At 39.9% G+C, this 21,789-nt stretch overlaps 1 protein-coding gene across 46 annotated transcripts in view; it reads right to left on the reverse strand.

Moving 5' to 3' along the window:
- LOC147340638 (uncharacterized) overlaps positions 1–21,789 on the reverse strand; it is an 83,312-nt gene that overhangs the window by 34,041 nt on the left and 27,482 nt on the right. For 19 of the 46 annotated variants that reach the window (XR_015159527.1, XM_086388978.1, XM_086388976.1 and 16 more), the window contains 2 exons: positions 12,293–12,374; positions 3,071–3,198 (listed from right to left, as the gene is read on the reverse strand). The exons of 3 other annotated variants lie outside the window; for them this stretch is intronic. Coding sequence is in view for 34 of the 43 variants with exons in the window: in XM_086388978.1 (XP_086245104.1) it covers positions 3,071–3,198; positions 12,293–12,374 (210 nt within the window). In the remaining 9 variants the exon portion in view is untranslated. Of the gene's footprint in view, positions 1–3,070; positions 3,199–12,291; positions 12,375–21,789 lie in introns of those variants that run through there. 24 more of the 46 variants (XR_015159519.1, XM_086388968.1, XM_086388962.1 and 21 more) reach the window with 3 other exon arrangements.

Raw genomic sequence — 21,789 nt, forward strand, 5'->3', positions numbered from 1 at the left:
AATGAGTCAACTCTTCACATGAGGTGGCCAAAGTACCAATAGGGCTGTATAATAGAGCTGGGGTCATCCCCCACTAAGGTGACAAAAACCTGTATCCCGTGATTTCTACAAGATATGCATCCTTCCCTCCATGCTGCCCCAAATACTTCCTCTGCTGCTCATCAGCTTGATATCACATTCCCATTCCACAGGAAACCACCCCTTCCCTACTGCTTTGGTGGCCTAAAATGGCAGCCACAAGCAGTCCCTCTTCTAGCACTTGAACTCACTCAGAGTGTACACAATCACTGGCTGAGCCCTGCCAAGAAGATGGGATGATATGAAGATAGCTACTGAGATCATGTGATGATGTCAGACTGATGACTGATTTCTTCAAAGCACTATGCTGTCTTCTTTGAAACTGATTCCAGATAGATCTTCCATCCCTCCACTTCTTCCCTCAAACCCTTATTCCTAGCTATCTCCCTTACCTTAACATGAAAAGTGAAAGTGAAGTAGCTCAGTCGTGTTCGGCTCTTTGCGACCCCGTGGACTGTGGTCCACCAGGCTCCTCCATCCATGGGATTCTCCAGGCAAGAGTACTGGAGTGGGTTGCTACGTCCTTCTCCAGGGGATCTTCCCAACCCAGGGATTGAACCCAGGTCTCCCACATTGCAGGCAGAACGCTTTACCATATGAGCCACCAACTCTCAAATACAATACCTAATAGCATCAAACTATACGACAGGAAATACTGACTACCCCACAGCTATTCCTTATCTTTCTCTTAATTGTTTCTTAATAGACGAAAAGCCAAGACTCCAAAATCCCTGAAACGTCAAAAGCAAAAGTACTAAGAGAGCTCATACAGTTTGCCTGAGTTTTCAATCTAGCTTAGGGCAAGCCAAACAAGCCACCCACAGCCAACCCCTAGATCTCAGTGTTCACACATAGAAACTGATAGGGCCTAATCAGGCAATTAGTCTATTCAACTTTATAGAATATGGATTTGTATTTCTTCTCTTAACCATACATCCCTTATCTTGAGGCTCGGGAGTGGCACCATCCACCCCAAAATAGCTCTGGTGTTAACAACAGCCCCAAAGAACTTAATCAATGTCAATCATCTTCTGAGATGTATAAGTTCTTCTGATACAGTACCAGGCTGTCAACCATGGCAAAGTCTAATAATGCCAACTGAGTCCTAGTCCTACCACCCTGCTCCTTGGACCTAAAGGCATCTCTCAGATTCTGCCTGCAACTACCTTACAGTTTGATGTGAGGGGATATTACGCATCCAATAGCAGAACAAATGTAAGTGATTACATTTCCCAGTATTTGGCATTCCTTGGAGGCCAGAGTGAAATAAGTAACTTCCTAGACAGACTAAACTAATTCATAGGCACTGTGAAATGAGAGCTCACTAGTGGTATGGTACAAGACTAAAGATTAATGGGAGAAACCTACAAAGGGCACCCTAAATTGCCCTGTTCACCCTCTTAGTAGGTCAGTTGTCATCAAAATTCCTGCTGTCATGAACACTTATTTACTTAACAGCCAAGCTGCTACTAAACTAGTTCAGTTACCTGGGGTTAAAGCCTCATAGGCAAAAGCAGGAAGGTAAGGCACAGAGAATAAGCCACAGTCTAAAAACAGAAGCCTTCAACAAGTAAGCCATTTTAAAGGTAACCACACAACCACCATTTTAAAGGTAAAAGGAGAAGTCTTGCTGCTAAGTCACTTCAGTCGTATCCGACTCTGTGCAACCCCATAGACAGCAGCCCACCAGGCTCCCCTGTCCCTGGGATTCTCCAGGCAAGACCACTGGAGTGGGTTGCCATTTCCTTCTCCAATGCATGAAAGTGAAAAGTGAAAGTGAAGTCACTCAGTCGTGTCCAACTCTTTGCAACCCCACGGATTGCTGCCCACCAGGCTCCTCCACCCATGGGATTTTCCAGGCAAGAGTACTGGAGTGGGGTGCCATTGCCTTCTCCAGGAGAAGTCTTAAGATTATACAAATGAGGCACCAAGAGGCACATAATTCACTCTTCAATGACTCCATAAAACCCCTCAGTTGTCTGGCTCCAGACAGGAACTCCCAAAAAGCCAGCACACCAGAAACTATAGCTGAATCACGGATGCTCCCAAGCTCCCAGGAGATAATGAGGCCCAGAGATGGTGATCCCTACCCCACACTTATATTCCAAAATAAGGATAAATGACCCCCACCATACTCCCATCTGCTTTGCTGAGAATTTTATGAGGATTTATTTATTGTATTAAACCTGCCACCTTTCCCAGGCAGGTGGTTAAACTCTGAATATGAAGGGCTGGAGAAAGTGGAGGTGAGAAGGAAGATTAAAAAAAAAAAAAGTATTAGACTCAGATAAATGAAAGGGGCAAGAAGGAATAACTGTATGTACCAGGGAAAGGAGAGTGAAACATAAATCTACAAGGGGCCTTGAATAAGGGCTAAGAGTGTGGACACTGCAGTATGATCACCTGGGTGTAAATCCCTGTTTTGCAAATGACTTGCTGTCTGACCTTTGAAAAGTCATCAAAGACCTTTGACAAGACTGTAAGCTACAGTTTTCCCACCTGTAAAATGTGGGTAAGACTACTCATAGCACCTAAATTAAATGCTTTAAGTCAGTATTAAATGCTTTAATAATAACATAATAATGAACAGTGTCTAAAACACAGGAACTACCTAATTAACGTTAGTTGCTTCTAAATCTAGGCTTCAGCAATCTTGGTCTATCAGTCACTCTGTTTTCTTTGCTGTTTCAGTCCTGACACAGTGATGCTATTCTCACTAGGGCCATGTGACCAGGAAAGAAACTGTGCCAGGTCTAAGGGCTTGTGCACATTACAACGGAAGTGACTCACATGTACATGAATTAAGTATATTTAAATGTCAACATGAAAAAACTTGAGATCTAGAAATTCAGAAACTTCAAGACCATGTCAAAGCTGAGGGCCAATAAATAGAAAGCTTCTCAATCCCAAATGAGTCCCTGGAAAAGGAGTAAAGCCGTTCAAAAAGGCTGCAGCCAAAACTGGAGATACAGGTCTGATACCCAAAGCCTACCTTCGTACCCTGTTGAAGCAGGTCTCTGTTAGGGCAGTGAGTGCTAACAGCCCCAACCACTGCCAGAGAAGTGTCTTTGAAGAACAGACAGTGATCAATTCTCCCTCTGTGCACAGCCATTTTCTTTCCTATTAAAAAAAAAAAAAAGAACTCATTTAGAAAAAACTGTCCTGTTGTAGAAGGCTAACTGCCCTTTAGCTGAATCGAAGGTTTAACTGCTGAGAAACCACAGGTATTTCTTGAACAAATATCTAAGTGCATACGGGTCATCTGTTGCCAAGCAAATATTGGGAAATTTTCATAGCATTGAAGGTTAGCCAGGCTTCTCTTCCTTTGTTAACTGTGAGTTAACTGAATCCCAAACAATTCAAAGCTTTGCTTGGAATGTAAAATGCTATGAAGTGAGCCTTCAAAGTATAACTTAAAAAGCATTCTGGTCTTGTTAACATTATTTTCTTTCTAATTCACTTTGATTATCTATACGATGTACGTGCTATTAACACCAATGATAACTTATTTATCAGAGGATGTGGGAAAGATAGTATCTCCAAGGCCTATGAGAGGTAATAATCAACAGGAATACAGACACAGATAATTCAATTTGGGCACAGTAAAGCTCTGGTTTTAATGGATTTCCTTTAACCAACTGGACTGTGCATTGTAGTTTATAAATTACTCTGTAGTTTAAAGGAATAAAACTTTCCCTCTCTGATAGAAAGACAGCACAGCTCTCTTCCCAGCAACATGAAAGACAATGGGGTTGAATGACTGCTCACCTAACTCTACAATCCTCAGTGGAGGAGATGGAAAGTCAAACGGAGGCTCAGAACCTGAAGACAGAAGAATCTGAATTTCCAAAGTTGAACCTGGGCTGAAACATCTGAGGCAAAACAGTTGACTTGATGGCAGGTTGACTCCCAGGAATCTCTATCTCGGTAGCCAGATAAAGGAAGCAAAAGGCAGCTCTCTACTTGGGAAGTCAACTGAATACTCTGGAACAAGTCTCATTCTAAAGTACTTTGGGGAGAAGGAATAAACTGGAAGACCAGGATTGACACACACATATACATATATATTATATGTAAAATAGATAACTAATAAGGACCTATTGTGTAGCACAGGGAACTCGACTCATAGTCTGTAATGGTCTATATGGGAAAAGAATCTAAGAGAGTGGATTTATGTGTATGTATAACTGATTCCCTTTGCTATACACTGGAAACTAACACAACATTGTACATCAACTACGCCAATAAATTTTTTAAAAAAATTAAAGTGCTTCTTCTATAAAGTCCAGTTAAGTTGCAAAAACATGTGTATAATAAGGTTGTTAGGACAGAGACACCACAAGTGAAAATACCAGAGAGGTAAAGGTTAATTAAGAAAGTCCAAAGATGATGCTGTAGTATCTTGGGGCAACTAAAAGCTTAGGCTCTTCCATCAGAAGACACAGGTTCAAAAAGGGAGTCTACAGTTTACTGGCTGGCCATTCTTGGCTTAGTTTTGAACTTCTCTTAGTTTGATAACCTGTCTTTGAAATGTAATAAAAATGAAACTAGCTCCAGAATTGATGAGGTTACTACATCAAAAGCAATTAGAACAATTTTAGGCTTGGTTATCTCTAAAATGAACCAACCTGGGAGGAAATGGCCTTTATTAAAGGTCTTTTCTATATGGTTCACTGTCTGCCATGTTAGAAAAACAGATGGGAAGATAAATGTCATATCCAGGTGTTCTATTAGAAGGGCACCCCAGTTAACCTTCTGAGTGCATCTACTTTGCTAGTCCAGCATTTAAACCTAAACAAGTGGGCAAATCTTAAAAGAGTTCCTGATCTTTCTAGGAGCACCATTATCCCTGGACATTGAAAACGACCTCAATTTACCGCCAACTAAAATTAGAGATACCAAGGAAACATTTCATGCAAAGATGGGCTCAAAAAAGGACAGAAATGGTATGGACCTAACAGAAGCAGAGGATATTAAGAAGAGGTAGCAAGAATACACATAAGAACAGTACAAAAAAAATCTTCATGACCCAGATAATCATGATGGTGTGATCACTCACCTAGAGCCAGACATCTTGGAATGTGAAGTCAAATGGGCCTTAGAAAGCATCACTACGAACAAAGCTAGTGGGGGTGATGGAATTCCAGTTGAGCTATTTCAAATCCTACAAGATGATACTGTGAAAGTGCTGCACTCAATACGCCAGCAAATTTGGAAAACTCAGCAGTGGCCACAGGATTGGAAAAGGTCAGTTTTCATTACAATCCCAAAGAAAGGCAATGCCAAAGAATGCTCAAACCACCACACGAGCGCACTCATCTCACACACTAGTAAAGTAATGCTCAAAATTCTCCAAGCCAGGCTTCAGCAATACGTGAACCGTGAACTTCCAGATGTTCAAGCTGGTTGTAGAAAAGGCAGAGGAACCAGAGATCAAATTGCCAACATCCGCTGGATCATAGAAAAAGCAAGAGAGTTCCACAAAAATATCTATTTCTGTTTTATTGACTATGCCAAAGCCTTTGACTGTGTGGATCACAAGAAACTGTTGAAAATTCTGAAAGAGATGGAAATACCAGACCACCTGACCTGCCTCCTGAGAAACCTATATGCAGGTCAGGAAGCAACAGTTAGAACTGGACATGGAACAACAGACTGGTTCCAAATAGGAAAAGTAGTAGGTCAAGACTGTATATTGTCATCCTGCTTATTTAACTTACATGCAGAGTACATCATGAGAAACGCTGGGTGGAAGAAGCACAAGCTGGAATCAAGATTGCCAGTAGAAGTATCAATAACCTCAGATATGCAGATAACACCACCCTTATGGCAGAAAGTGAAGAGGAACTAAAGAGCCTCTTGATGAAAGTGAAAGAGGAGAGTGAAAAAGTTGGCTTAAAGTTCAACATTCAGAAAACAAGATCATGGCATCTAGTCCCATTACTTCATGGCAAATAGATGGGGAAACAGTGGAAACAGTGTCAGAATTTATTTTGGGGGGCTCCAAAATCACTGTAGATGGTGACTGCAGCGATGCAATTAAAAGACGCTTACTCCTTGGAAGGAAAGTTAAGACCAACCTAGACAGTATATTGAAAACCAGAGACATTACTTTGCCAACAAAGGTCCATCTAGTCAAGGCTATGGTTTTTCCAGTGGTCATGTATGGATGTGAGAGTTGGACTGTGAAGAAAGCTAAGCGCCAAAGAATTGATGCTTTTGAACTGTGGTGTTGGAGAAGACTCTTGAGAGTCCCTTGGACTGCAAGGAGATCCAACCAGTCCTTCCTAAATCAGACCGGTCATGGGTATTCATTGGAAGGACTGATGCTAAAGCTGAAACTCCAGTACTTTGGCCACCTCATGCAAAGAGTTGACTCATTGGAAAAGACTCTGATGCTGGGAGGGATTGGAGGCAGGAGAAGAAGGGGACGATAGAGGATGAGATGGCTGGAGGGCATCACCGACTCGATGGACCTGAGTCTGAGTGAACTCCGGGAGTTGGTGATGGACAGGGAGGCCTGGCGTCCTGCGATTCATGGGGTTGCAAAGAGTCGGACACGACTGAGCAACTGAACTGAAACTGAAACCATCACTGATGATGAGAGGGAGTCTACAGCGTCAAGACTCTAGGGATGAACTGCTTGAGTCACTCTGTGACAACTGGGGAGCAATGTTACCGAGTTTAACTGACCTCAATTATTGAAGCTGAAAAAAAAAAAGAGATATTAGCTTTACTTCCTCACCATTAAAACTAAGTCAAAGCACACACAGAAAGTGTATAACACCATGTGCTCTGCTAATGTGAACTACTGCTATCCAAAGACTGTTACAAAAGAAATAGACTGCTGTGTGGAATAGAACAAATAGGTAAGATATGATAAAGCAGTATTTGAGAAGGATTAGTCATATTTGGCAGAAAGTGCTAGGAAAACATTAAAAGGTTAAAATAATCTTTCAACCATTAAAAGTGTTATCAACCAGTGAAAGTCAAAGGGACAGAGGCATCTCATAACATAGGACTGAAAGAAGAAGGCCAAAGACAGTAGATGACAGCAGGGCACAGAATGATTACCTTTGTCAGAGGTGAGACTAAATTGTGAAAGGATGTAGGGTTATATGGACAACATCTGTTTCTTGAATAAGGGTCTAATTACTTTACACTTGACCTCTTGTTTTCAGCTTATCAAGAGGTACAAAACAAACAGAAAATAATCAGGTTTCTAACCAGTTTATAATAAAAGAAATTATCAGGGAGATATGTACACAAGATATTTCCATAAGTATGTTAACTGCATTGATAATGTTCAGATTTTAGTTTTTAAAAAACTTAAAATAATTCTAATGTCTAAAAAAGAGGTAGATGTTATACAAAAAAATCATGGCTCAATTGAGATTAGTATGCATTCACATTTAAAGACAGGGAAATAGTTTGTTAATTTAAGAGCTATTTAAAACTGTTATCAGCATATATACACATACTAAAAAGAAATGAACCAAAAATCAGAGTGGTTTTGGATATTCTTTTAATTGTGCTAAGATATTTTATTTCAAATTTTTACAATGAATACTTATGCCTTTCATAATGTTTAATACATTGTATAATGGGGGGAAATTATTCTTTGAGTAATAGATATAGACTTGAACTTATTCCTCCCTGCTGCTGCTACTGCTGCTAAATCGCTTCAGTCGTGTCCGACTCTGTGCGACCCCGTAGACGGCAGCCCACCAAGCTCCCCCACCCCTGGGATTCTCCAGGCAAGAACACTGGAGTGGGGTGCCATTGCCTGCTCTGTAAAGGTCCCCAAAAAATACAAAAATAAGAGGGAAAAGAAGAATGTAAAAGGCAAATATTCAGGAAATGGACAATTCTACACAACACATACTGATCTCTATTAAAAATTAATGCTAAAAGAAAAATATATTTAAAATCACATAAAACTATTTATCCAATTAGTGGTATTGTGTAATTTTAATTAAAAAAATAGACACTGATGCCAAAGGTATCCTAACTAAAATAAGAATACATTTTTGTTAATTTTTGGAGAGCCTGTGCTAATATCAGTACTGATGCCTCATAATTCCAGCAGACCCAAAGTTTTATCTTAGTACTGCAGGGCCAATTTCAAGATTTTTATTGCAAGAGTTAAATAATTCTCTATTAAAGTTTACTATGAGTAATTTGATGAGCTTAATAAAATGTGGAGACCAAACACATTACATGTATGTTGTAGAGTAGGACTATCCATTAGATAGTAAACAAAATGTGGTTTATAAACAAAGTGTGTATGTAAACAAATATGTACTAATATATGATATATAAACACAAAATGTGTCATAAAAACAAACTGAATGCATAAACTGTGACATATGTATTACATACACACACAACGAAATATCATTTTGCCATTAAAAAAAAAGCAATAGAGTTCTGGCACATGCAACACTGATAAACCTTGAAGATGTGGTAAGTAAAATAAGCCACACACAAAAGGACAAATATTATATTGCTCCACTTATATGAGGTACCCAGAATAGGCAAATTCGCACAGACTGAAAATAGATTAGAAGTTACCAGGCACTAGGGAGAGAGGGAGTATGACAAATGTACCATAGTAACTAATATAGGGGAACCTGAGTAGGGGATATATGAGAACTCTTTGCAACTTTTATGCAAATTGAAAACTGTTCTAAAAACAAAAAGTTTATTTTAAAAATGATCAGAATAATGATATCCACCTTCCTTTAAATTTTACTCTATAAATAGGTTACCACACACTTTGATTTTTCCATGTGCTAAAAATCAGACTTATTACAGTCTGAGGAAGGAAAATGAATCAAGTTTATAATATCCTTATTGAGACCCCTGAGGTGCAAGGAAAACTTGGGGATAACTTTTGTGGTATAGTGCTAAAATACAGGTTAAAGAATCCACAGTTTTGTATATTTTGAAGAAAATTACTTAAGCAACTATAAAATGGTTAAATAAGAACACTGTAGTATATACACTAAAACGTTTCTGGATAGGCAATGAAGATGACCTTTAATAAAAATTGTTCATATTTTTACCAACTTTCGCAAAGATACTAACATAGGAAAACCATATAGAAACACTCACAGAAGGAAACATGGATCATGTTTTCATTGTATCATTATTTGTGAAAGGAACAAAATGCTTTAAACTGTTAAATTATACTAGGCATGAATTTTAATTTCAAACTAAGAGCCAAGTATTCTGATGTATAGTCCAGAGTCACATGTTATATGCCAATACTGATAATTTTTAGAACCTGGAATTGAATGACTTGTGTATGACAAGGGGTCCTGTTTAAGGTATGCAAAAACACATGGCAAGACAGAGGACTATGAATATGATAGTTGTGAAACATATCATGAATATTACTTTGATAAAACTATCTCAACCAAGAACACAAGCAATTTGCAGCAACAGGCATGCAAGAAAGCACAGATCATGAAACATAGTACTGTTTCTGCTCTAGCTCTTCTGTTATGCATACTCTGATTAAAATCACCCTGCATATTAATTTTAACATGTAAATTTTCCTGTTAAAAAGTCCATGTATGTATATATATATATATATCATATGACATCTTTATGGTACAGCTGACAGGAAAAAAAATATATAATAGCAGCTGGGAAAAACAAAAACTGGGTAGAACTGACACAAAATAGAATGATGAAAAAACTCAGATGGAGACAACTCTAGATAAATAGTCATTGACACAAATATTATTATATTGTTGTTGTTCAGTCACTAACTTGTGTCCGACTCTTGGCGACCACATGGACTGCAGCACGTCAGGCTTCCCTGTCCTTCACTATCTCCTGGAGTTTGCTCAAATTCATGTCCATTCAGTCGGTGATGCCATCCAACCAACTCATCCTCTGTCGCCCACTTGTCCTCCTGCCCTCAATCTTTCCCAGCATCAGTGTCTTTTCCAGTGAGTCGCCTCTTCCTATCAGGTGGCCAAAGTATTATATAGAACCAAGAAATTTAGAGTATATGGAATGGTGTCACATTATCTGTCAGTGACAATTAAACTGGAATATTTTCAAAGGGCAATCTAGCAACCTAATGAATCAGATTTATTAGATGTGCATACTTGGACTTCCCTGGTGGTCCAGTGGTTAACAATCTGCTTGTCAATGCAGAGGACACAGGTTCAGTCCTTGGTCCAGGAAGATCCCACATGCCACAGGGCAAATAAGCTCGCATGCCACAACTACAAAAAGCCCACTTGCAGCAACAAAGACCCAGCACAGCCAAAAAAATAATAAATGTGCATACTGTCTTTACTCATAAATTATCATACAGAATTACTACTGCAAGTACCCCTCAACAAGTGTATAAGATACATAAAAATAGAAATGAATGTGTAACACACTGTTTGCATGTAGGGCTGACATACATCGTATTGTATCCATATTGGTATTACATGCATACCAATGTTATTCAACATTTAATGAGCACCTACTAAGTAACATGCAGTTTTAAAAGACGGAATCACACCATTCTGAAAGGACAAAGATGCTTGGTCTATAAAGACACAAACCACTTTATGTATCAACAAGGAGCTTACCTAGCAGCAGCAGCAACAACCAAATGGCCACTAGGCTGCCAATTAATCAGGGGTTATAAGGAAATATGCAAGATGGCAGGCCACCTTATGTTATTCCAATCTAATCTGAGTCTCAGGTGTTAATTCTTAACAGATGCCTACATATTCTACTATATACCTTTGAGTTCCATGACTCTGGTAGAAATTCATTGGTTTTAAAGATGTTGAAAGTAGGTAAGTCTATACCCTAAATTACAATGTAATTTCAGACCCAAGTTGCAAAGCTTGTATGATATGCCAACTGTTCAATCCTGGGTACTGACAGACATATCATATAATCTCTTAACTATAAAATAATAGAGCCAAAAGTATCTAATTACCAATTATAGATCAGTCACTAAAATTTCTACAAGATATACTGATCCCTTGGGCTTGGATCACTAGATTTAGTCTAACATCAGAGGGAACATTCTGGTTCAAAGGAACCCCTCAAGCAGAACTTAAGCCAGACGCTTAACATTACTTCAACAGATTTTTAAGCTTCTACAAAGTGAAATAAACTGGAAATGATGCCAGGCTGCCATGGTATCATGATTCCAAGAGAAAGGAATGGATGATGATCAACAACATGAAGTAAAAAAGGACAAAATTCATCTAGAGATATTTTGAAAAAGGCTGTATTTATGACCGACAGGATTCCTGACCCAGACTTACAATAATTTTAGCAAGAACATCTAATGGACAAAAGTAGGTTCCTTGGAACTTCTAATAATTGGAATTTAAGCCTCTAGGTCGCAATGTATATGGTAGGAAGTCCACTGTGACAATACCAAAAGTCCTTTAGAAAACACAAGCTACCAGTGTTAGCTTGGTTCAGTTCAGTTCAGTTCAGTCACTCAGTCATGTCCGACTTTTTGCGACCCCATGAATCGCAGCACGCCAGGCCTCCTTGTCCATCACCAACTCCCAGAGTTCACTCAAACTCACGTCCATCGAGTCAGTGATGCGATCCAGCTATCTCATCCTCTGTCGTCCCTTTTTCTTCCTGCCCCCAATCCCTCTCAGCATCACAGTCTTTTCCAATGAGTCAACTCTTTGCATGAGGCAGCCAAAGTACTGGTTACTTGGCCCCAAATATGGATTCTGCCTTAGGATACAAATTTGGTGATAAAATTCCCCTGAAGTTCAATGTTGCAAAGTCCTCCTCTCTCTTCTTATCTTGGCTTCATATCTTCTATACTGTTAGGTAACCTTCCTTTCTATGTACCATGTACTTTATTAAACATCCCCTAGCTTCTCATCTCTTGGAGAAAACCTAGAACCTACTGCATGTATAAATTATGAACTATATCCATGGTACAAGAGGCATTTAATGCATACAAGTTGAATAAAAAGCCAATCAAAAAGAATAAATGAGTGATGCTATGCTATGCTATGCTAAGTCGCTTCAGTCGTGTCCGACTCTGTGCGACCCCATAGACAGCAGCCCACCAGGCTCCCCCGTCCCTGGGATTCTTCAGGCAAGAATACTGGACTGGGTTGCCACTTCCTTCTCCAATGCATGAAAGAGAAAAGTGAAAGTGAAGTCGCTCAGTCGTGTGTGACTCTTAGCGACCCCATGGACTGCAACCTACCAGGCTCCTCCATCCATGGGATTTTCCACGCAAGAGTACTGGAGTGGGGTGCCATTGCCTTCTCCAAAATGAGTGAAGATAGCTTTAAAAAGAAAACCTCTTATTAGAACATTAGTTTAAAGACCACTGTGCAAAAGAAGCATCACTGCGAACAAAGCTAGTGGAGGTGATGGAATTCCAGTTGAGCTATTTCAAATCCTACAAGATGATGCTGTGAAAGTGCTGCACTCAATATGCCAGCAAATATGGAAAACTCAGCAGTGGCCACAGGACTGTAAAAGGTCAGTTTTCATTCCAATCCCAAAGAAAGGCAATGCCAAAGAATGCTCAAACTGCCACACAATTGCACTCATCTCACACGCTAGCAAAGTAATGCTCAAAATTCTCCAAGCCAGGCTTCAACAGTACATGAGCCGAGAACTTCCAGATATTCAAGCTGGATTTAGAAAAGGCAGAGGAACCAGAGATCAAATTGCCAACATCCACTGGATCATAGAAAAAGCAACAGAATTCCAGAAAAACATCTACTTATGCTTTATTGACTATACCAAAGCCTTTGACCATGTGGATCACAGCAAATTATGGAAAATTCTTAAAGAGATGGGAATACCAGACCACCTTACCTGCCTCCTGAGAAATCTGTATGCAGGTCAGAAAGCAACAGTTAGAACTGTAATGGAACAACAGATTAGTTCCAAATTGAGAAAGGAGTACCTCAAGGTACTGTCACCTTGTTTATTTAACTTATATGCACAGTACATCATGCAAAATCCTGGGCTGGATGAAGCACAAACTGGAATCAAGATTGCTGGAAGAAATACCAATAACCACAGATACACAGATGACACCACCCTTATGGCAGAAAGTGAAGAGGAACTAAAGAGCCTCTTCATGAAGGTTAAAGAGGATAGTGAAAAAGCTGGCTTAAAACTCAACATTCAAAAAACTAAGATCCAATTCTATCACTTCATGGGCAAATAGACGGGGAAACAATGGAAACACTGACAGACTTTATCTTCTTGGGCTCCAAAATCACTGTGAATGGTGACTGCAGCCATGAAATTAAAAGACGCTTGCTCCTTGGAAGAAAAGCAAAGACAAACCTAGACAGCATATTAAAAAGCAGAGACACGTGCAGATGAATGGATAAGAAAGCTATGGTACACATACACAATGGAGTATTACTCAGCCATTAAAAAGAATACATTTGAATCAGTTCTAATGAGGTGGATGAAACTGGAGCCTATTATACAGAGTGAAGTAAGCCAGAAGGAAAAACACCAATACAGTATACTAACGCATATATATGGAATTTAGAAAGATGGTAACAATAACCCTGTGTACGAGACAGCAAAAGAGACACTGATGTATAGAACAGTCTTATGGACTCTGTGGGAGAGGGAGAGGGTGGGAAGATTTGGGAGAATGGCATTGAAACATGTAAAATATCATGTATGAAATGAGATGCCAGTCCAGGTTCGATGCACGATACTGGATGCTTGGGGCTAGAGCACTGGGACGACCCAGAGGGATGGTATGGGGAGGGAGGAGGGAGGAGGGTTCAGGATGGGGAACACATGTATACCTGTGGTGGATTCATTGTGATATTTGGCAAAACTAATACAATTATGTAAAGTTTAAAAATAAAATAAAATTAAAAAAAAAATAAAAAGCAGAGACATCAATTCGCCAACAAAGGTTCATATAGTCAAAGCTATGGTTTTTCCAGTAGTCATGTATGGATGTGAGAGTTGGACCATAAAGAAGGCTAAGCACTGAAGAACTGTTGGAGAACACTCTTGAGAGTCCCTGGGACAGCAAGGAAATCAAACTGGTCAATCCTGAAGGAAATCAACACTGAATATTCATTGGAAGGCCTGATGCTGAAGCAGAAATTCCAATACTTTGGCCACCTGATGCAAAGAGCCAACCCTGATGCTGGGAAAGATTGAAGGCCAGAGGAGAAGGGGACCCAGAAGACAAGATGGTTGGATGGCATCACCAACTCAACGGACCTGAGTTTGAGCAAGCTCCAGGAGATGGTCAAGGACAGGGAAGCCTGGCATGCTGCAGTCCATGGGGTTGCAAAGAGTCGGACATGACTGAATGACTGAATAACAACAAGAACTGAAAGTCCAGTGGTTAGGACTCTGTGCTTTCACTGCCAAGGACCTGAGTTTGATCCCTGGGTGGGGCATTAAAATGGACTTCCCTGGTGGCTCAGATGGTAAAGCGTGTGCCTGCAATGCAGGAGACCCGGGTTCAATCCCTTGGCCGGGAAGATCTCTTGGAGAAGAAAATAGCAACCCACTTCAGTATTCTTGTTTGGGAAAGCCCATGGATGGAGGAGCCTGGTAGGCTACAGTCCATGGGGTCACAAAGAGTCAGATACGACTGAGTGACTTCACTTTCACTTTTACTTGGGGCATTAATATCCTACAAGCCATGCTGAGTGGCCAAAGGAAAAAAAAATGCAGAATATGCCCTATTTAAAAAATAAATAAAGGATTTCTCCAGATTCCTCCATTTCCTGGTGGCCTCCTAGTTACCATGCCAGAGGGTCAGCCATTCACCAGTTCCTTTGGCTGGTTTCCAGTAAAATTCTTACCTCCCTTACTGCCTTACAGCCTACGATCCTCTGCAGCCTTGAAAATTATGATCCCCTCATTGGATCTATCATTTGTGCTGCTTGTAACAAAAACTTTACAAAAATAGAGATAAAATATAAAAATGTATAATAAATCTGGTCTTTAAACCCTGTTCGAAGCACAGATCTCCCAAAAAGCCTGAGTGATGGTATGTTCTTTTGTTATTCATAAGAAGTCCCTTTTGAGCACACCTGAATTTATGCTAACAAAGTGACTCAAAATGGGCTCTTAGTTTCCAGAGAGAGGGAAGTGCCATGCCAGGAAAACCAAGCGTACTAGTAGATTGTTGGAACTTTCAGCCCTATCCTCTAAGACCTGCAGAGAGAGGAAAGGGGTTGGAGGCTGAACTAAGTGGCCAATAAGACCGAAATAAAACTCTAGAAACCCAGAGCTCAAGGAGCTCCCTGGTTGGTGAACACTTTGATGTGCCAAGAAGGTGACATATCCTGAGCCCAAGGGGCGATGGCATGGAAACTCCAAGACTCTGTCCTATGTATCTTTTTCACTTGGTTGCTCCTGAGTTGTATCCTTTATAATAAGACTGTAAATATAAGTATAGTACTTTCAGGGAGTTTTGGAAATTATTCTCCCAAATTAACAAACCCAAGATGGTCACAGGAATCCCTAAATTTAGCTCACTAGTCAGAAGGTTAGGTTGCCCTAAGAATTAATAAAGGGAATGAGGTCTTCACAAACACTTTTTGGATCAGGGGTTAATTTGAGGTAGTTAGCATCAGAATTTAATTAAAGCCAGGTGGTGTCAGAGAGTCAGCAAGCTAGTGTCAGAACAGTATCAATCTCTCACTGTCAACCTACCAACTAACTAAATTACTGAGTTTTTCCCAACATAGTATGTCTTCATTAAGAAAAAAAAAAAAATCAAAGAAACCAAACACCCCAGAAGAAATAATGATTACTTATGTACACCTGTCTCAAAAGATAACTAATATACACAATATTGTAAAGCAAGTATCCTCCAACTGAAAAATAAATTTTTAAAAACTTTTTAAAAAAAAAGATAATGTGAACATTCTGTGTCTAGACAAACGTCAACATTTTAAATTTTGATGCAGAAAAATGCATCAAAGGGGTTATAGCAAGTTCTTCAATTTCTGATAAGGGAAAAAAATAGTATTGCTTGAATTATGCCCATCTAGCACAATCAGTTTTTAAATCTTCTGAAATGGAGAGGCCTGTTACTTTAAACTGTTGTAACTCTCAGTTTTCTAATTAAATTCATGAGAAACCATGGAACAAAACCTTACTATTCCCTTGGGTTTCTTTCATAAAGAATGGTTCCTTGAAGACCAGTTTCCAAATTAGTATGTGGGGAAGGAATGACACCCAATTTTTAAAATTAACATACTTCTCTCAGTTAACTATTTGCAACAGTATGATGAGGGAAAAGGGAAGGAAAAAAATAGTCAATATATCAAAGATTTTGTTGTCCTAAGATGGTAGAGGAATAGGATGGGGAGACCACTTTCTCCCCCACAAATTCATCGAAAGATCATCTGAACGCTGAGCAAATACCACAAAACAACTTCTGAACGCTGGCAGAGGACACCAGACCCCCAGAAAGGCAGCCTATTGTCTTCAAAAGGAGGTAAGACAAAATATAAAAGATAAAAAGAGAGACAAAAGAGTTAGGGATGGATAACCATCTTGGGGAGTGAGTCTTAAAAGAGGAGAAGTTTCCAAACAGCAGGAAACCTCACCGGCAGGTCTGTGGGGAGTCTTGGAATCTCAGAGGGCAACATAACCGGGAGGAAAAAATAAATAAATAAAACCCACACATTATGTACCTAATGGCAACTCCCAGCGGAGAAGTGCCCCAGATGTTTGCGTCTGCCACCAGCAAGTGGGGACTGAACAGGGAGGCACTGGCTGCACTGCTTAGGGTAAGGTCGGGGCTGAATGCCCTGAGGGCAAACTGAGGGAGCTAACCTGAGATAGCAACCCAAAACATGGCATAGCCAGAGAGGAAAAAAAAAAGAGGAAAGAGAAAGACAGAACATTCCCATGAAAAGCTCTAACCTAAGGCACTGCCAGACCAATCACAGAACAAAGGACTGAGCAAATACCAGAGGAGAGTTAGCCCACTGTGGACTGGCCCATCCCCCGCCGGTGGTGGTGGTGGTGGTGGTGGTGGCAGCCAGAGATGGAAAGGGGCAAACTTGTCCCCAGAGACAGCATTCCCTACCAAACTACAAGCAGGCTTCCAGTTGCTAACCAAGTCTTCCAGGGATCCTGGACGGTTGACATCAGCCAGGAGGCTCGCAGCCAGAGATCAACCCTCCAGAGGAGACACATGGCACACCTGAGACAACGCACCCAGGAAACCAAGGAGCTGGGACCGGGAAGGTGATAAGACACACTGTACCTGGGGAGAGTGTGCTCGCCAAGCACCTGGTCTGTACATGGGGAGAGTGCGCTTGCCAAGCACCTGGTCGCCTGAGCTGCTCAGACCTGGGAAGGGCACAAAACGCAGGTCGAACACAGTCTGTGCATTTGTGGAGTACCCGGGAACCTGAACCTGAGCGGCTTAGACCTGGGAAGTGCTCTGGCCCACCTCAGACAGTTCCGCAGCAGAGCAACTTGGAGCCTGAGCAGTGTAGACCAAGAAAGCACACATGCCATGAGTGAGTGCAAACCCAGTGTGGCCAAGACACTGCAAGCACTCCCCAAACACACCAGTGATATTTGTTTGCAATGTTCATCCCTCCCAGCAGCACAATTGAACAAGTGAGCTCAAATAAATGACCACCTTCGCCCCCTTGTGTCAGGGCGGAAGTTAGATACTGAAGAGACTTGCAAACAGAGGAAGCCAAAATAAAGAAGAGGGAACTGCTTTGGAACTGACAGGTGCAACAGATTAAAACTCTATCGTTAGCACTGGCTACACTGGAAGGGACCTATAGACCTTGAGAAGAAGTATAGGTGGAACAAAGAATTACCTGAAACTGAACTGACCACACACTGCCCTCAACAGTGCCAGAGAAATCCCTAGATATATTTTACTATTATCATTTTTCAATTTTTTGAAAGTTATTTATTACTCCTTTAGTTTTCATTTTTAAAACCTACTATTTAAAAAAAAGCAGATCCTATTTTTAAAGCAAATTTCATTTTTTTATATACCTTTTGTGATTTAAAAAAAAATATTGTATTTTTGAGAGTCTAAACTCTACTCTAGATTTTTAATCTAGTTTTTTGGTATTTCTTATCAATTCTGTACCCTTAAGAATCCAATTTTCTGTACCCATTTTTACTTAAGAGTGTGATTATTGGCTTGATTGTTCTCTCCCCTTTTGACTCTCCTTTTGCTCCCCCAGATGACCTCTATCTCCTTCCTCCCCCTTCTCTTCTCTACTTAACTCTGTGAATCTCTTTGGGTGTTGTGGGCTGTGGAGAAAACTTAGGGAACTGATCACAGGCTAAACTGATCTCTCTCCTTTTGACTCCCCCCTCCTCTCCTCCTGGTCACCTCTATCGCCTTCTTCTGTCTACTGTTCTCTATGGAACTCCGTGAAACTCTCTGAGTGTTCCAGACTGTGGAGAGCAAATCGGGAGTTGATTACTGGCTAGACTGCTCTCTCCCCTTTTGATTCCCCCTCTTCTCTTCCTGGTCACCTCTATCTCCCTCCTCCATCTTCTCTTCTTCATGTAACTCTGTGAACCTCTCTGGGTGGCCCTCACTGTGGAGAATCTTTTCACCATTAACCTAGATGTTTTATCATCAGTGCTTGATGGATGGAGAAGTCTTGAGGCTACTATAAGCATAAGACTGAAAGCCAGAGGCAGGAGGCCTAAATGCAAAACTTGAGAACACCAGAAAACTCCTGACTCCAGGGAGCATTAATCGACAAAAGCTCATCCAAAAGCCTCCATACCTATACTAAAAGCAAGCTCCACCCAAGAGCCAACAAGTTTAAGAGAAAGACATACCACGCTAATTCTGCAACAAAACAGCAACATAACCCTGGGAACAAAAATACAGGCTGTGAAAAGTCACACCAAACCCATAGACACCTCAAAACTCACTATTGGACCTTTCATTGCACTCCAGAGAGAAGAGATCTAGCTCCACCCACCAGAACACTGGTGCAAGCTTCCCTAACCAGGAAACCTTGACAAGCCACACGTCCAACCCCGTCCACAAGGAAGAATAAAGAGGAACCAAAAATTCTTCCACAATAAAAAGGAACCAAAAATTTCCAGCATACAGAAAGGCCACAGCAATCTAAACAAGATGAAAAGGCAGAGAAATATTCAGCAGGTAAAGGAACATGATAAAAACCCACCAAACCAAACAAAAAAGGAGGAAATAGGGAGTCTACCTGAAAAAGAATTCAGAATAATGACAAAGATGATCCAAAATTTTGAAAACAAAATGGAGTTACAGATAAATAGTCAGGGGACAAGAATTGAGAAGATGCAAGAAAAGTTTAACAAGGACCTAGAAGAAATAAAAAAGAGTCAATCAATAATGAATAATGCAATAACTGAGATCAAAAGCACTCTAGAAGGAACCAACAGTAGAATAACTGAGGCAGAAGAAATATATATAAGTGAGGTGGAAGATAGAATGGTGGAAATAAATGAAGCAGAGAGGAAAAAAGAATTAAAAGAAACGAGAACAACCTCAGAGACCTCTGGGACAACATTAAACGCCCCAACATTAGAATCATAGGAGTCCCAGAAGAAGGCAAAAAGAAAGGGCATGAGAAAATACTTGAATGGTAGGACATACTTAAAGTGATGAAAGAGAAAAACCTACAACCCAGATTACTGTACCCAGCAAGGATCTTATTTAAATATGAAGGAGAAATTAAAACCTTTATGGACAAGCAAAAGCTCAGAGAATTCAGCACCACCAAACCAGCTCTTCAACGGATGCTAAAGGATCTTCTCTAGACAGGAAACACAGAAAGGGTGTATAAACTCGAACCCAAAACAACAAAGTAAATGGCAATGGGATCATACTTATCAATAATTACTTTAAATGTAAATGGGTTGAACGCCCCAACGAAAAAAGACAAAAGCTGGGTGAATGGATACAAAAACAAGACCCCTATATATACTGTCTACAAGAGACCCACCTCAAACCTAGGGATACACACAGACTGAAAGGGAAGACCTGGAAAAAGATATTTCACACAGATGGAGAACAAAAGGAAGCAGGAGTAGCAATACTCATATCAGATAAAATAGGCTTTGAAATAAAGGCCATGAAAAAAAGACAAAGAAGGACACTACATAATCATCAAAGGATCAATCCAAGAAGAAGATTTAACAATTATAAATATATATGCACCAAACATAGGAGCACTGCAATATGTAAGGCAAATGCTAACAAATATGAAAGGGGAAATTAACAGTAACACAATAGTGGGAGACTTTCATACTCCACACACACCTATGGATAGATCAACTAAACAGAAAATTAGCAAGGAAACACAAACTTTAAATGATACAATGGACCAGTTAGACCTAATTGATATCTATAGGACATTTCACCCTAAAACAAAGAATTTCATCTTTTTCTCAAGTACACACAGAACCTTCTCCAGGATAGATCATATCCTGGGCCAAAAATTTAGCCTTGGTAAATTCAAAAATATTGAAATCATCTCAAGCAGCTTTTCTGATCACAATGCGGTCAGATTAGATGTCCACTACAGAAAAAAAATTATTAAAAATACAAACATATGGAGGCTAAACAACACGCTTCTAAATAACCAACAAATCACAGAAATAATAAAAAATGAAATCAAAATATGCATAGAAACGAATGAAAATGAAAACACAACATCCCAAAACCTATGGGATTCAGCAAAAGTGGTGCTAATGGGAAGGTTCATAGCAATGCAAGCCTACCTCAAGAAACCGGAGAGAAATCAAATAAATAACCTAACTCTACACCTAAAGCAACTAGAAAAGGATGAAATGAAGAACCCCAGGGTTAGTAGAAGGAAAGAAATCACAAAAATTAGGGCAGAAATAAATGCAAAAGAAACAAAGAGACCATAGCAAAAATCAACAAAGCTAAAAGCTCATTCTTCGAGAAAAGAAACAAAATAGACAAACCATTGGCCAGACTCATCAATAAACAAAGGGAGAAGAATCAAATCAAGAAAATTATAAATGAAAATAGAGAAATCACAACAGACATCACAGAAATACAAAGGATCAAAAGAGACTACTATCAGCCACTATACGCCATTAAAATGGACAACTTGAAAGAAATGGACAAATTCTTAGAAAAGTACAACTTTCCAAAACTGAACCAGGAAGAAATAGAAAATCTTAACAGACCCATCACAAGCACGGAAATTGAAACCATAATCAGAAATCTTCCCAAAACCAATACAATATTGTAAAGTTAAATAAAATAAAATTAAAAAAAAAAATCTTCCAACAAACAAAAGCCCAGGACCGGATGGCTTCACAGCTGCATTCTACCAAAAATTTAGAGGTGAGCTAACACCTATCCCACTCAAACGCTTCCAGAAAATTGCAGAGAAAGGTAAACTTCTAAACTCATTCTATGAGGCCACCATCACCCTATACCAAAACCTGACAAAGATGCCACAAAAAAAGAAAACTACAGGCCAATATCACTGATGAACATAGATGTAAAAATCCTTAACAAAATTCTAGCAAACAGAATCCAACAACATATTAAAAAGATCATACACCATGACCAAGTGGGCTTTATCCCAGGGATGCAAGGATTCTTCAATATATACAATGCAAAAATATACAATGGAGAAAAGACAATCTCTTTAACAAGTGGAGCTGGGAAAACTGGTCAACCACTGGTAAAAGAATGAAACTAGAACACTT

Source organism: Bos grunniens, chromosome X, assembly GCF_055505025.1.
Source record: "Bos grunniens cultivar Pamir isolate PY7600 chromosome X, Bosgru_T2T1.0, whole genome shotgun sequence".
In the NCBI taxonomy this organism is placed as follows: Eukaryota; Metazoa; Chordata; class Mammalia; order Artiodactyla; family Bovidae; genus Bos; species Bos grunniens.